This window comes from Pelophylax lessonae (assembly GCF_965119305.1).
Source record: "Pelophylax lessonae genome assembly, chromosome: 5".
NCBI lineage: Eukaryota > Metazoa > Chordata > Amphibia > Anura > Ranidae > Pelophylax > Pelophylax lessonae.
In genome coordinates this window covers 119,631,895-119,645,761 of record NC_138772.1, presented here as the reverse complement: position 1 = coordinate 119,645,761, position 13,867 = coordinate 119,631,895, and the positions used below count along the sequence as shown (strand labels likewise).

At 44.7% G+C, this 13,867-nt stretch overlaps 1 protein-coding gene across 1 annotated transcript in view; it reads right to left on the bottom strand.

The window, feature by feature from the left end:
- Window positions 1–13,867, bottom strand: part of RAPGEF5 (Rap guanine nucleotide exchange factor 5) — a 473,922-nt gene that overhangs the window by 332,724 nt on the left and 127,331 nt on the right. Inside the window, exons 2-3 of the mRNA XM_082257324.1 lie at window positions 6,366–6,416; window positions 1,162–1,268 (exon numbers count right to left, since the gene is read on the bottom strand). Of these exons, the coding sequence (XP_082113450.1) occupies window positions 1,162–1,268; window positions 6,366–6,416 (158 nt within the window). The remainder of the gene's footprint in view (window positions 1–1,161; window positions 1,269–6,365; window positions 6,417–13,867) is intronic.

Genomic DNA, 13,867 nt, shown 5'->3' with positions numbered 1-13,867 from the left:
TTGACCCTTAGTTGAAACGTTTTGTGTTCTTAGCTCCTGGTTGGTTCTTAGGTATATGGTAGTAATGAAGCTCTTTTAAGTTGCAAAGAATGCGGGACTGTTTTTTTTATTTTTTATTTAGTGAGGCTTCATTTCTACTCCAAATGAAAAGTTAAAGTTTCTTTAGAAAAAGTCTGAAAGGGGGGGGAGTGGGATGTATCCAGTGCTGTAAGTTTTTTCCTACAACTTGTTATCAATGGAATACAATGCTTTTTCTGAATGGTTGAGGCAGGTGGATGGCATCACAATCCCCAACTCACCCATTTAGAGGGAGCCTTGTATTTATTAATAACATACATAGCTTTCTATGAATGGGTAAACAGTGCTCAGCTGGACTCGATTTCGTTTCGGGAACCCTGTACCACTGCCGGAAAACACTTCTGTATACTGTATGTATGTACTTTTGCTACATACAGTTTATACAGTGCTGGCAGTGGACACATTTATTAGAAAATAAAAAAGTTAATTTGGGCCAGCTTGTCCCAAACAAACCTTTTAAAGTGATAGCAAAGTTGGAGTTAGGCTTTAAAACACATCTTTGATTAAATCCTGGTGTTTTACCTTTCTCAGATTCTATAAATCTATCATTTACTTCCATTAATTTTTATATATTATTTACTTACTTACTATTGTTTATTGTATTTCATGAGGAAATAGCTGCAATGTATACTTGTTTATTAACTGGCAATGCATGTAATGTTATGTTATCCACTTTCATACAAAACGTCAATAATCAAATAGGGGGAAATATCAAAAAGTGTGTAAGAAAAGTTTTATCTTTTACCCATTACCTATAGCAATCAATCAGATTCTATCTTTTTTTCCATGCAGATTAGAAAATTAATTTAAAAGTGGATTGACTGTCATACAGCTAAGACAAAGTTTGTCTCAGACATTTTTTATTAATTCCCCCATTGAAACAGAGATGTTAGTGTTTTCACAAATTGTGCCAGAGAAGCCAAAAAGAATGTAAAAGAAGATTGTTGAGCACTTTCTCTAGAAATAGTTCTCTGTGTAGATTGAGCATTGATGATGGGTGCAGATGAGGCTGGCCATAGTCCAGTTTTACATTGGAGAAGGTATTTAAATAATTATGATGTAATAACACAAAAGGAATCTTACCGGCAAATACAAGTAAGATACATCCGATCACGGATAAGTCCTGGAGACAAGTTTCTTACTGCATTCCTCAATGCTCTGCCAGCACAAGCCACACTCTCACCATAGGACTGAAATTCAAAAAAACAAATGCAAACCATAACAAATGACAGATACAAAATATGCCTAAAGTTCACAACAAATAACTTTTCTTGGAGCTGTGATTAGTATACACATAAAAAACATGATAATCAAGATCTCAGCATTCCTTTTTCTCCCTTCAGCATTTCCCCAGGATGAAGTGTAAGAGAAACATGCAGAAATTGGTATGTCAGCTATGGCTTGTGACTCATAGAGATACATTCAATTTTACAGATTCCTCTAAAAAATCACATAAAGTAAAAACGTGGACAAAAAAGAAGACAAAATGTAACAAAAAGCGGGATAACCAACAGATTTTTAATTTTAATATTGTGGCCCCTTACTTTCCCTGTAGGCCTCATTCGCACAGATGTTTACACCTGTAATATGTGAATGGGCTGTGTCTGTAAGTAGTTGGAGCTGCTAGGTGCTGCTTGCAGGCAGCCCATTCACGATTACGGAGATGCAGCTGCTGCATATACACAGCTTCTCATCCTAATTTGACAGTTGTGAGGGTCCAGGTAAGCAGCCCCGAACACAGGGAACTTTGGGGCTGCTCACACATGTGGCTGTCAAATTTGGATGAGCAACTGTGTTCGCGCAGCTGATTGTATCCCCATAGACATGAATGGGCTGTCTGCATGCAGCACTTGGCAGCTCCAGCCACTTAAATTGTGTGTTACCCCAACATTTCTTTTTCATTTTTCTGTTTATTGGACTTTATTGTCTTTTTAGAGTGGACTTTTAATATTTTCCTAAAGACTTTTTGTTCTTAACCGCTTGCCGGCCGCCCGCTGCATATATACAGGGGCAGGCTGCTTTGGCTGCGCGAATCGACGTACCTGTACGGCAGGAGCGGGAGCGGTCCTGGGGGCAAGCGCGTGCGCCACCGGCAGTGCGTGTCCGCCCCTACTAGGCAGCAGGAATGCAGGGACTGGCAGCACCGATTGCTGCCAGGCCACCCACGATCGCTCCCTGCTGAGAGAGAACAATGGTCAGCTGTTGTAAACACAGCAGACCGTTGTTCTCTCTGAAATGATCACAGAGCACCTGTGATCCTTCTATTTTTAGCACTGATTACCCAAAAGTGTCAAAAATGTCAGTTAGGGGTCCGATCTGTCTGTCGCAATGTCGCATTCCTGCTAACAATCGCAGATCGCCACCATTACTAGTAAAAAAATCTGGACAGACCTTGCCTTCCTTCCTGGGAACAGTAAATAGATTTGAATAAAATCCCTGAAAACGTTCCAACTCTGGAACCGGGACAATTACTCCCTGTGATAGCAGATTCTTCACCGCCCCATAAAAGCCCTGCAACGGATCAGGGGACAGGTGCAAGCTGGAAGGAAAGAACCCTGCCAGAGACAAGGACCAAAACTCGATCTTGTAACTGGACCGAATCAACTTGTGGATCCATTTGTCTTGAATGAGAGAGGTCCACAGGTTTGGAAAGAAGCGAAGACGTTTCCCCACCCCAGATACGGGTGAGGACGCCCCTTCAGTCAGAAAAGGGCTTGTCTGCAGAACTACTGGAACACGCTTTTTAGGGCCTCTTGGAACCTCCCGTGAAGTTATGGGTGGACTTTTGTCCCCTGTCCTAGGAACCGGATGAAAGGGCCGTTTGTGAGCCGAGAAGAAAGGACCACGTTTACGACGAGGCTCTTTGCTCTTGGCAACCTGTGGAAGCAGAGTAATTGTACCTCCCATAAGACCTTTAATAATCTCTTCCGTAGAAGCTCTGAACAGGCGGTCTCCTACAAAAGGGAGATCAGTCAACACCTTTTTGGAAGCCTGGTCCGCATACCAGTATTTCAGCCAAATCATGCGGCGAAGTGTCACAGCTGTCACAGACATTCTGCAGGCTAAAAAAGAAGAGAGAAGAATCACAAATATACTGTAACGCCTGGATCAACTGATCCACTAGCTTAGAATTCAGGAGGATGTGGACCCCCTTAAAAATCCTGGCGCAGAAGCTTTTCCGGGTCTTTAAAAGTCGGGAAATCCTCCACCGGTGGCTTTATTCAATCTGGAAACCTGAGAATACACCACCGGTGGAACTGTCAGTTTCTTCAAAAGGGACTCTTCAAAAGGATACCTCCAAGTGAAACACTTCGGTATCCTAACCATGCATTTCGAGGATCCCCACTGACTTGTGACAATCTCTTTGAAATAGTCAGGAAAAGGGAACATGTTAGAAACCCTGGATGGTCTGTGGGTGCCAAATTGATCCAACGCAGCCGACACAGCATTAGCTGTGTCTTACAATTTTAAAGTTTCCCGCACTGATACAATCAGTGCCTCCACGAGCATCTTTTCATGCGCGGCTGCAGTGGAAGAGGATTCGTCCTCACTGTCAGAGCACTCAGGGTACGTGGACGCAGACCCAGTGGGTTGACTCGTGTCCACGGGGCACTCGGAGCTGTTCACCCCACCATCTTGGAATAGGGGTGCTGTGGCCAGAGGTACGCTGCGACTCCGCTCATGACCAGTGTCGTGACCAGGACTATGCCTCCTTGCGTCCAGTGGGGCTACGTCGCAGCCAACCTAGCGCAGAGCTAAAGTTGGGTCACACTCGCTGGCCCGACTGGGAAGACTGCAAGGATCTAGGATATCCAGTGCGTCGCCCAGTCCGGCAGTTGATTGTAGTTCTCACAGTAACAGAAAATATTAAAAGAAGAAAAAAATGCCAGGACCAGAGATCCCAGCAAGGAACTAGGTCCTTACTCCTGACTAGGGAGAAAAAAACTGAAGTCCTATAGCAGGAAGTGGGAGGTATACTTCCTAGGACTGCCCTAGGGGTGTAGTCAAATTTGTTTCCGCCTATTCCTACTCCTATGGAGAGCAGCATAACCCAAGGGTCAAAGAAGATATGGAGCTGTGTTCGTCAATGAACGATATATATATATATATACACACACCCACTGGCCACTTTATTAGGTACACTTGTTCAATTGCTTGGTAACAGAAATTGCTAATCAGCCAATCACATGACCGCAACTCAATGCATTTAGGCATCTAGACGTGGTGAAGACGACTTGCTGAAGTTCAAATTAAGCATCGGAATGGGGAAGAAAGGGGATTTAAGTAACTCTGAATGTTGCATGGTTGTTGGTGCCAGACGGGCTGGTCGAAGTACAGTATTTCAAAAACTGCTGATCTACGTGGATTTTCACATACAACCATCACACCAGGATTTACAGACTTTGACAAAGCGGTACTTCCGCAAAACATGTCCTCACGGCAACTGGGCATTGTTTGCGAGTCAAGCTGGCTCTGAATTCCTGTTTCATCATTTCTGGTTGTGACGTCCTTCCGGTTTCCGGCTGCACGCATCCATCCCGCTCCGCTGAGCTCTGCAGCACAGGACGAGAAGGAGGAACTATTACTGCACACCGGTCGGTTCGCCGTGCTCCCCTCCCCTTGCTGCACAATTAACAAGCTCAAGCTTTCTCCACCAGAGAGCGGACCCCATCCGGCGGCGATGCTTGGTGTACACCCCTCATCCATCAGGGACTTCACATACCGGTTTGGATTTTTATTCTCAACTATCAATTTTCAATAAACTATATTGGTTCATGTTGGTTGTGGTTCCCCTATATCCACTGAGGCTAGCGCTGATCTTCTTGTTTTCCAGGATTTACAGAGAATGGTCCAAAAAAAAATATACAGTGAGCAGAAGCTGTGTGGACGAAAATGCCTTGTTGATGCCAGAGGTCAGAGGAGAAAGGGTAGGCTGGTGCCAGATGATAGAAAGGCAACCGTAACTCAAATAACCGCTCGTTACAACCAAGGTATGTAGAATACCATCTCTGAATGCACAACACATCGAACCTTGAAGAAGATGGGCTACAGTATCAGAAGACCACACCGGATGCCACTCCTGTCAGCTAAGAACAGGCTCACCAAAATTGGACAATAGAAGATTGGAAAAACGTTGCCTGGTCTGATAACTCTCGATTTGACCTGCGACATTCAGATGGTAGGGTCAGAATTCGGTGTAAACAACATGAAAGCATGGATTCAACCTGCCTTGTATCAACGGTTAAGGCTGGTGGTGGTGTAATGGTGTGGGGGATATTTTTTTTGGCACACATTGGCAACTGGTTTCTTGAACAGGACAATGAGTTCAATGTACTCCAATGGCCTTCACATTCAACATATTTCATTCTAATACAGCACCTTTAGGATGTGGTGGAACAGGAGATTCGCATCATGAATGTGCAGTCGACACATCTGCAGCAACTGCATAATAATATTGCTTCAATATGGACCTAAATTTCTGAGGAATGTTTCCAATACCCTGTTGAATCTTTGCCATGAAGAATTAAGGCAGTTCTGAAGGCATAAGGGGGTCCTACTAGCAAGGTGTACCTAATAAAGCGGCCGGTAAGTCTAAATACACACACATACATACAGTATATACAAAGACAGTATATGCCTCTTACCTCTAACCTTCATAAAGAATTCACACATACAGTATATACACCACAGCAGCCATATATGTATTCATTCCCCACTCACCACAACAACCACATATACAGCCCTACCACTGAAACACTAAATCTTTTGTCAGTCCCCCACCACATACCCATCACTGGGTCTAGTGGGGATCTTTATGATTACTGCTATGCCTAGCAGTGGTTAGGTGTAGCAGTAATAACAGTGAACAAAGCTTCTACACTTAGATCTACCTGTCAGACAATCAAAACCTGCACCATTGGGAAGCAAGGCCTGGCTACCCCCTGTGATCTGTCTCATGTGAGGAGAAGTTGACGATAAAAAGTGCAGTGAATGCAATGTCCTGTTATCCAAGCACTGCACAGTGGCTACCTGTCTGACAATTAGCTCTGAGTAGGAAATCGTATGAGCACGACTGCCCATTCCATGGTGATAATTTCAAGTCACCATGTTTAACTGTAGACTAGATTCGTCCTGCCCTACTTTCAAAGCATAATGTAGAGAAAAGGAAGACATGCATACTGTCTTTTGGGCCAATGACTTACACTGTTAACTTTCTTTTTTTTATATTGTGCACTGCATATAACAAAGCAAGTTTGACTAAGAAGGAAAATAAGTGGATAACATACCTTGTTGGCTGAATTATCCACACAAATGTTTGAAATTCTCTCCGTTAGAACCTGAAAATGCAAAAGAGTAATTATTCAACAGAATTTAAATATATTTAATTAAATTATTATGGACAGTTGTGGCTAATGTCAATGGGTGTTGTTTCCCTGCAGTTTATGTGCATTAGGAGCGCACCTTAAACACAAGTCATCAAAATTCCATTGACTTTAAATTAACATTGCACCTGGCAGTTCAGAGGCTGTGTCTCACCTGCTTTGCATTGTGTTTTGTTGCTTTTCTTTGGACACAACATGTCCTACTGAGGTGTGTCTGAACTGCAGACAAAGCAGGTCAAAGACAGCATTTTCTTGTCAAACACTAATGATCATGTATGTGCGTCTAAACAGAAAATGCAGCATTTGACATGAGCAGTTTCAATAACCTCCTCCCCCTGTAAACTACCACTGATTAAATGATAAAATAAATGAATACAATTAATTTTATTAAAATGAATTAAAACAATTAATTAGAGAAATCATCACAGAACTATCTTTTTAATGCAGGTTATTAACATAAATATTATTTTGGGGTGATTAAGCTTAGTGGTAGATGCTTTTATAGAAAGTCAATGCCAGTCGGGAACTGTAGTTAAAAGAAAAGTTCAACATCTAGGTTGCCCACAAAGAGGATTTCAGTTTCATATAAAAAATGCAAATGTAAATGTAAATGAAAATGGCAAGCCAACTGGTGCTCTTTCTAGCAGAACCGCTGCTCTTGTCTCTGGTCTCTTATACCTCTCTGGATTTTCCTGGCTCGCTCAGCATTGATTTACAGCCCCCATCTATAAGGGGCCACTCCTGGCCTCTCATTGGGGGTTCTCCTGACATCCTGAGCTCTCTCACTGTCCTGAGACTTATGGACTCCCTCCAGTTCCCTTGACTCTTGACTCGCTAGTCACCATACAGTGTCTCACAAAAGTGAGTACACCCCTCACATTTATGTAAATATTTTATTGTATCTTTTCATGTGACAACACTGAAGAAATGACACTTTGCTACAATGTAAAGTAGTGAGTGTACAGCTTGTATAACAGTGTAAATTTACTGTCCCCTCAAAATAACTCAACACGCAGTCATTAATCTCTAAACCACTGGCAACAAAATTGAGTACACCCCTAAGTCAAATTGTCCAAATTGGGCCAAGTGTCAATATTTTGTGTGGCCACCATTTTGTTTTCAGCACTGCCTTAACCCTCTTGGGCATGGAATTCACCAGAGCTTCACAGGTTGCCACTCGAGTCCTCTTCCACTCCTCCATGACATCAGGGAGCTGGTGGATGTTAGAGACCTTGCGCTCCTACAACTTCCGTTTGAGGATCCCCCACAGATGCTCAATATGGTTTAGGTCTAGAGACATGCTTGGCCAGTCCATCACCTTTACCCTCAGCTTTTTAGCAAGGCAGTGGTTATCTTGGAGGTGTGTTTGGGGTCGTTATGTTGGAATACTGCCCTGCGGCCCAGTCTCTGAAGTGCTCTGCTTTAGTATGTTACAGTATATGTTGGCATTCATGGTTTCCTCAAAGAACTGTAGCTCCCCAGTGCCGGCAGCACCCATGCAGCCCCAGACCATGACACTCCCACCACCATGCTTGACTGTAGGCAAGACACATTTGTCTTTGTACTCCTCGCCCAGTTGCCGCCACACATGCTTGATACCATCTGAACCAAGTAAGTTTTTCTTGGTCTTATCAAACCACAGGACATGGTTCCAGTAATCCATATCCTTAGCCTGCTTGTCTTCAGCATACTGTTAGTGGGCTTTCTTGTGCATCATCTTTAGAAGAAGCTTCCTTCTGGAACGATAGCCATGCAGACCAATTTGATGTAGTGTGCAGGGTATGGTCAAAGCACTGACAGGCTGACCCCCTCACCCCTTCAACCTCTGCAGCAATGCTGGCAGCACTCATACGTCTAATTTCCAAAGACAGCCTCTGGATATGACACTGAGCATGTGCACTCAACTTCTTTGGTTGACCATGGCGAGGCCTGTTCTGAGTGGAACCTGTCCTGTTAAACTGCTGTATGGTCTTGGCCACTGTGCTGTAGCTAAGTTTCAGGCTCTTGGCAACCTTCTTATTTCCTAAGATATCTTTATGTAGAGAAACAATTTTTTTTTTAGATCCTCAGAGAGTTCTTTGCCATAAGGTGTCAATTTGAACTTCCAGTGACCAGTATGAGAGATAGAGAGCAATAACACCAAATTGAACACACCTGCTCCCCATTCACACCTGAGACCTTTTAACACTAACGAATCACATGACACCAGGGAGGGAAAATGGCTAATTGGGCCCAATTTGGACATTTTGACTTAGGGGTGTACTCACTTTTGTTGCCAGTGGTTTAGACATTAATGGCTGTGTGTGGAGTTATTTTGAAGGGACAGCAAATTTCACTGTTATACAATCTGTACACTCACTACTTTACATTGTAGCAAAGTGTTATTTCTTCAGTGTTGTCACATGAAAAGGTATAATAAAATATTTACAAAAATGTGAGGGGTGTACTCACTTTTGTGAGATACTGTAGCTTTCTCAGCCTCCCCAGACTCGTGTAGCTGTCCCAATTCTCCCAGTCCTGTGGGCAAGGAACCTCCACCAACATGGTGTGCACTCTCTTGGCAGGAACACACATCCCTACTGGCTGGTGCACACAGCTCCCTCTTGACGGCGCTTTGACTCCAAATGGGAGCCTGGAGCTATGGTCAGGCTTTGCTTATAATGAGCATGTATGCCTCCATACTCACACAATCTGCAGGGCTCCACTAAGACTTGGACACAGGATAGAAGACTCCTTCCCACTCAAATCTATTCAAAGTCTCCAAGCTCCAGACCTCAATCTGGGATTACATAACCCAAAGAAAAGCTTAAAACAAGTTTTCTCAGCTGACAATAAATATGGCCAAGCCCTAGCACTGTCACAATAAATCACAATAGGTAACCAAATCCATATATATATATATATATATATATATATATATATGTATATACACATACACTGCTCAAAAAAATTAACATCAAGCCAATTAAACTCCTGGGATACTGACCTGGTCAGTTAAGTAGCAGAGGGGGTTTTGGTAATCCATTTCAGCTGTTCTGGTGGGCAACAATGAGACAACCTCCAAAACAGGAATGGTTTTACAGGTCAAGGTCACAGTAGGTTTCCCTTACTCCTCTTTTCTGACTGTTTTTCACTAAGTTTGGCATTTGACTAGGATCAGTGTCACTACTGGAAGCATACCTGGACCCTATAGAGGTTGCGCAGGCAGTCCAACTTCTCCAGGATGGCACATCAGTACGTGTCATTGCCAGAAGGTTTGCTGTTTCTGCCAGCACAAAAGCATTGAGGAGATTCCAGGAGACAGGCAGTTACTCTAGGAGAGCTGAACAGAGCCGTAGAAGGTCCCTAACGTATCAGCAGGAACGGTATTAGCTTCTTTGTGCAAGGAGAAACAGGATATGCACTGTCAGAGCCCTACAAAATTACCTTCAGCAGGCCACTCGTGTGAATGTCTCTGACCAAACAATCAGAAACAGACTTCATGAGGGTGGTCCGAGGGCCTTACATCCTCTAGTGGGCCATGTTCTCACTGCCCAGCACCATGGAGCTCGATTGGCATTTGCTATTGAACATCAGAATTTGCAGGTCCGCTACTGGCGCCCTGTTCTTTTTTACAGATAACAGCAGGTTCACTCTGAGCACATGTACTGTACAAACTAAGGTACGTAGGTATGGACCATAGGGTTAATACCTGGATAGAGAACTGGCTCCAGGGGCGAGTCCAGAGGGTGGTGATAAATGGGGAGAACTCGGATTGGGCGGGCGTGGAAAGTGGGGGTCCCCCCCAAAGGATCTGTCCTGGGATCAATCATGTTTAATTTATCCATAAACGATCTAGAAGATGGGATATCCAGCACAATCTCTGTATTTGCGGACGATACTAAGCTAAGCAGGTCAATATCTTCTATGCAGGACGTGGTAACCTTACAAGCAGACCTGAACAAAATAATGGGGTGGGCAACTATATGGCAGATGAGGTTTAATGTTGAAAAATGTAAGGTAATGCACTTGGGTGTCAGAAATACGAATGCAATTTACTCGTTAGGGGGGGAACCTCTGGGTGAATCTAAGATGGAAAAGGACCTGGGGGCAGGGGCGTTGCTAGGTGGGAAAAAGACCAGGGGCTTCAGCCCGAAGATAAATTTGATAACCCCTCCCACACTTTAAAGTCCTGCCCAAGCCCCTCCCACATTTAAAAGTAAGTACCGCCCAAGCTCCACCCAATGCCCCCCTCAGTCAAGGGTCAGTCAAGGGATGGTATGACGAGGAGTACAGGGGGTCAGACATGGGGTGGTGTGGAGAAGAGAGAAGTAAAGGGGGTCAGTCATGTGGTGGTATGGAGAGGAGTACAGAAGGTCAGTCATGGGGTGGTATGGAGAGGAGTACAGAAGGTCAGTCATGGGGTGGTATGGAGAGGAGTACAGGGGGTCAGACATGGGGTGGTATGGAGAGGAGAGGAGTACAGGGGGTCAGACATGGGGTGGTATGGAGAGGAGAGGAGTACAGGGGGTCAGACATGGGGTGGTGTGGAGAAGAGAGAAGTAAAGGGGGTCAGTCATGTGGTGGTATGGAGAGGAGAGGAGTACAGGAGGTCAGTCATGGGGTGGTATGGAGAGGAGTACAGGGGGTCAGACATGGGGTGGTATGGAGAGGAGTACAGGGGGTCAGACATGGGGTGGTATGGAGAGGAGTACAGGGGGTCAGACCGGGGGTGGTATGGAGAGGAGAGAAGTACAGGGGTTCAGTCATGGGGTGGTATGGAGAGGAGAGGAGTACAGGGGGTCAGTCATGGGGTGGTATGGAGAGGAGAGGAGTACAGGGGGTCAGACATGGGGTGGTATGAAGAGGAGTACAGGGGGTCAGACATAGAGTGTATGAAGAGGAGTACAGGGGGTCAGACATGGGGTGGTATGGAGAGGAGAGGAGTACAGGAGGTCAGTCATGGGGTGGTATGGAGAGTAGAGAAGTACAGGGGGTCAGACATGGGGTGATATTGAGAGGAGTAAAGGGGGGCAGACATAGGGTGGTATGGAGAGGAGTACAAGGGGTCAGTCATGGGGTGGTATGGAGAGGAGAGGAGTACAGGGGGTCAGACATGGGGTGGTATGAAGAAGAGTACAGGGGGTCAGACATGGGGTAGTATGGAGAGGAGTACAGGAGGCCAGTCATGGGGTAGTATGGAGAGGAGAGGAATACAGGGGGTCAGACATGGGGTGGTATGGAGAGGAGTACAGGGGGTCAGACATGGGGTGGTATGGAGAGAAGTACAGGGGGTCAGACATGGGGTGGTATGGAGAGGAGTACAGGGGGTCAGACATGGGGTGATATGGAGAGGAGTACAGGGGGTCAGTCATGGGGTGGTATGGAGAGGAGTACAGGGGGTCAGACATGGGGTGGTATGGAGAGGAGTACAGGGGGTCAGACATGGGGTGGTATGGAGAGGAGTACTGCCAGCATCAGATGGAACAGAAATGAATGCAGCCTGACCTCAATCCTATTAAACTCCTTTGGCGTAAACGTAAATACTAACAGCCAGGTCTTCTTCTCCAACATCAGTACCTGACTTCAAAAATGCACAAGTTCTCACAAGCTCAATACAAAATCTTGTGGAAAGCCTTACCAGAAAAGTGGAAGCTGTTACAGATGCAAAGGTGAGACAACTCAATATTAAAGAGGAACTTAACCATTGTCCCATCATTTTTTTTCCCTCCTCTTACATGTAATACGTGGGAACACTCACCCGCCCAACCCAACAGATCCAGCAAGCATTGTCCTGCTGTGATTTGCAGCACCTCTTACACAGGCCTGTGAATGGAAAGCGAAACATCCCAGTATATGTGGTGAACACATTTCAAAGTCTAATGGGCCATACACACTATAAGATTTTCTGAAGACTTTTTCCTTTAGATTTACCAAAACCATATAATATGAGGTCAAACCTAAACACTTTCAATTTGTATGCAATCTGGCAGGCCCTTGCACTACATAGAAAAGGTAAATCTGAAGGAAAAAGTCTTCAGAAAATCTTATAGTGTGTATGGCCCTTTAGAGACGTCATTCTCGCCTAGACAAGAATGGCAGCCGCAAGACAGGGTGTACAAAATGAAAAAAGGAAAACAAACCAGAGAAAGGAATAACTTGATGCCAAGTGCATTCAGAGAGGGATTGTCTAATTTCTTGCCCATAGTTTTTAAAAGGGATGTCCAACAATCTCATATACCATAGGTATGATCGTCAGGTCACAGGTGTCAGACTTTGGGCCACTAGTGATTAGTAAAGGCAAACTGCCAGAGATTTTAACCACTTAAGCCCCGGAAGATTTTACCCCCCTTCCTGACCAGGGCCTATTTTGCGATTCGGCACTGTGTGACTTTAACGGACAATTGCGCGGTCGTGCGACGCTGTACCAATTGTACGAATTTGACGTCCTTTTTTTTTCCCCACAAACAGAGCTTTCTTTTGGTGGTATTTAATCACCTGTGTGATTTTTTGATCATGCGCTATAAATAAAAAAAGAGCGTCAATTTTGCAAAAATAACAATATTTTTCAAATTTTTTTATATGAAATTCCCAAAAAAAAATGTAAAAATCAAATTTTTTTTAACATTTAAGGCCAATTTTTTTTTTTTACCATATGTTTGGTAAAAAAAAAAATTGCAAAAAGCGTATTTTGATTGGTTTGCGCAAAAGTTATTGCGTTTACTAACAAAGGGAAAGATTTTTGTCATTGTTTTTTTTTAACTCGTAATGGCGGTGATCTGCGATTTTTTTTTGCGGGACTGCGACATTGGGGTGGACAGATCGGACCCTTGACTGATATTTTTGACACTTTTGGGGTTACCAGTGACATTACTACAGTAATCAGTGCTATACATATGCACTGTTACTGTAAAAATGACACTGGCAGTGAAGGGGTTAACTTTTTTTGAGAGGGAGGGGTCATGTGTGTCCCCAGGGGCGTGCTTCTAACTGTGATTGGCTGTGGCTTTATGTGTAAGAACAGAGATCAACAGTCCTACATAGTAGAACCGTATACTCTCCATTCTTACTCAGGGGAGAATGACAGGCGGCTGTGTTTACATTAGCCGCCTGCCTTTCTCCCAGTGTAACGGACAATTGCGAGTGCCCGGTGGACATCGGGTCCGCCGGGCACACGCGCGGGAGAGTCCGTGACCGTGCGGGAGCGGGAGCAGGAGCGCGCCTCTGGGGGCGCGCGCTCGCTCCCTAGAGCCTCACAGGCTAGCGACGTAGCCCTACGTCGCTTTGCCTGTGAGGGGCTGACCGCCGCAGTAAATAGTCGTGCGGCGGTCGGCAAGTGGTTAAGCAATGTTCAATCTCCCTTCATGTTCACTTACTCAACATCCAGTACTTGCACATACATGTTTGCATGGGAAACGTGGCTATGC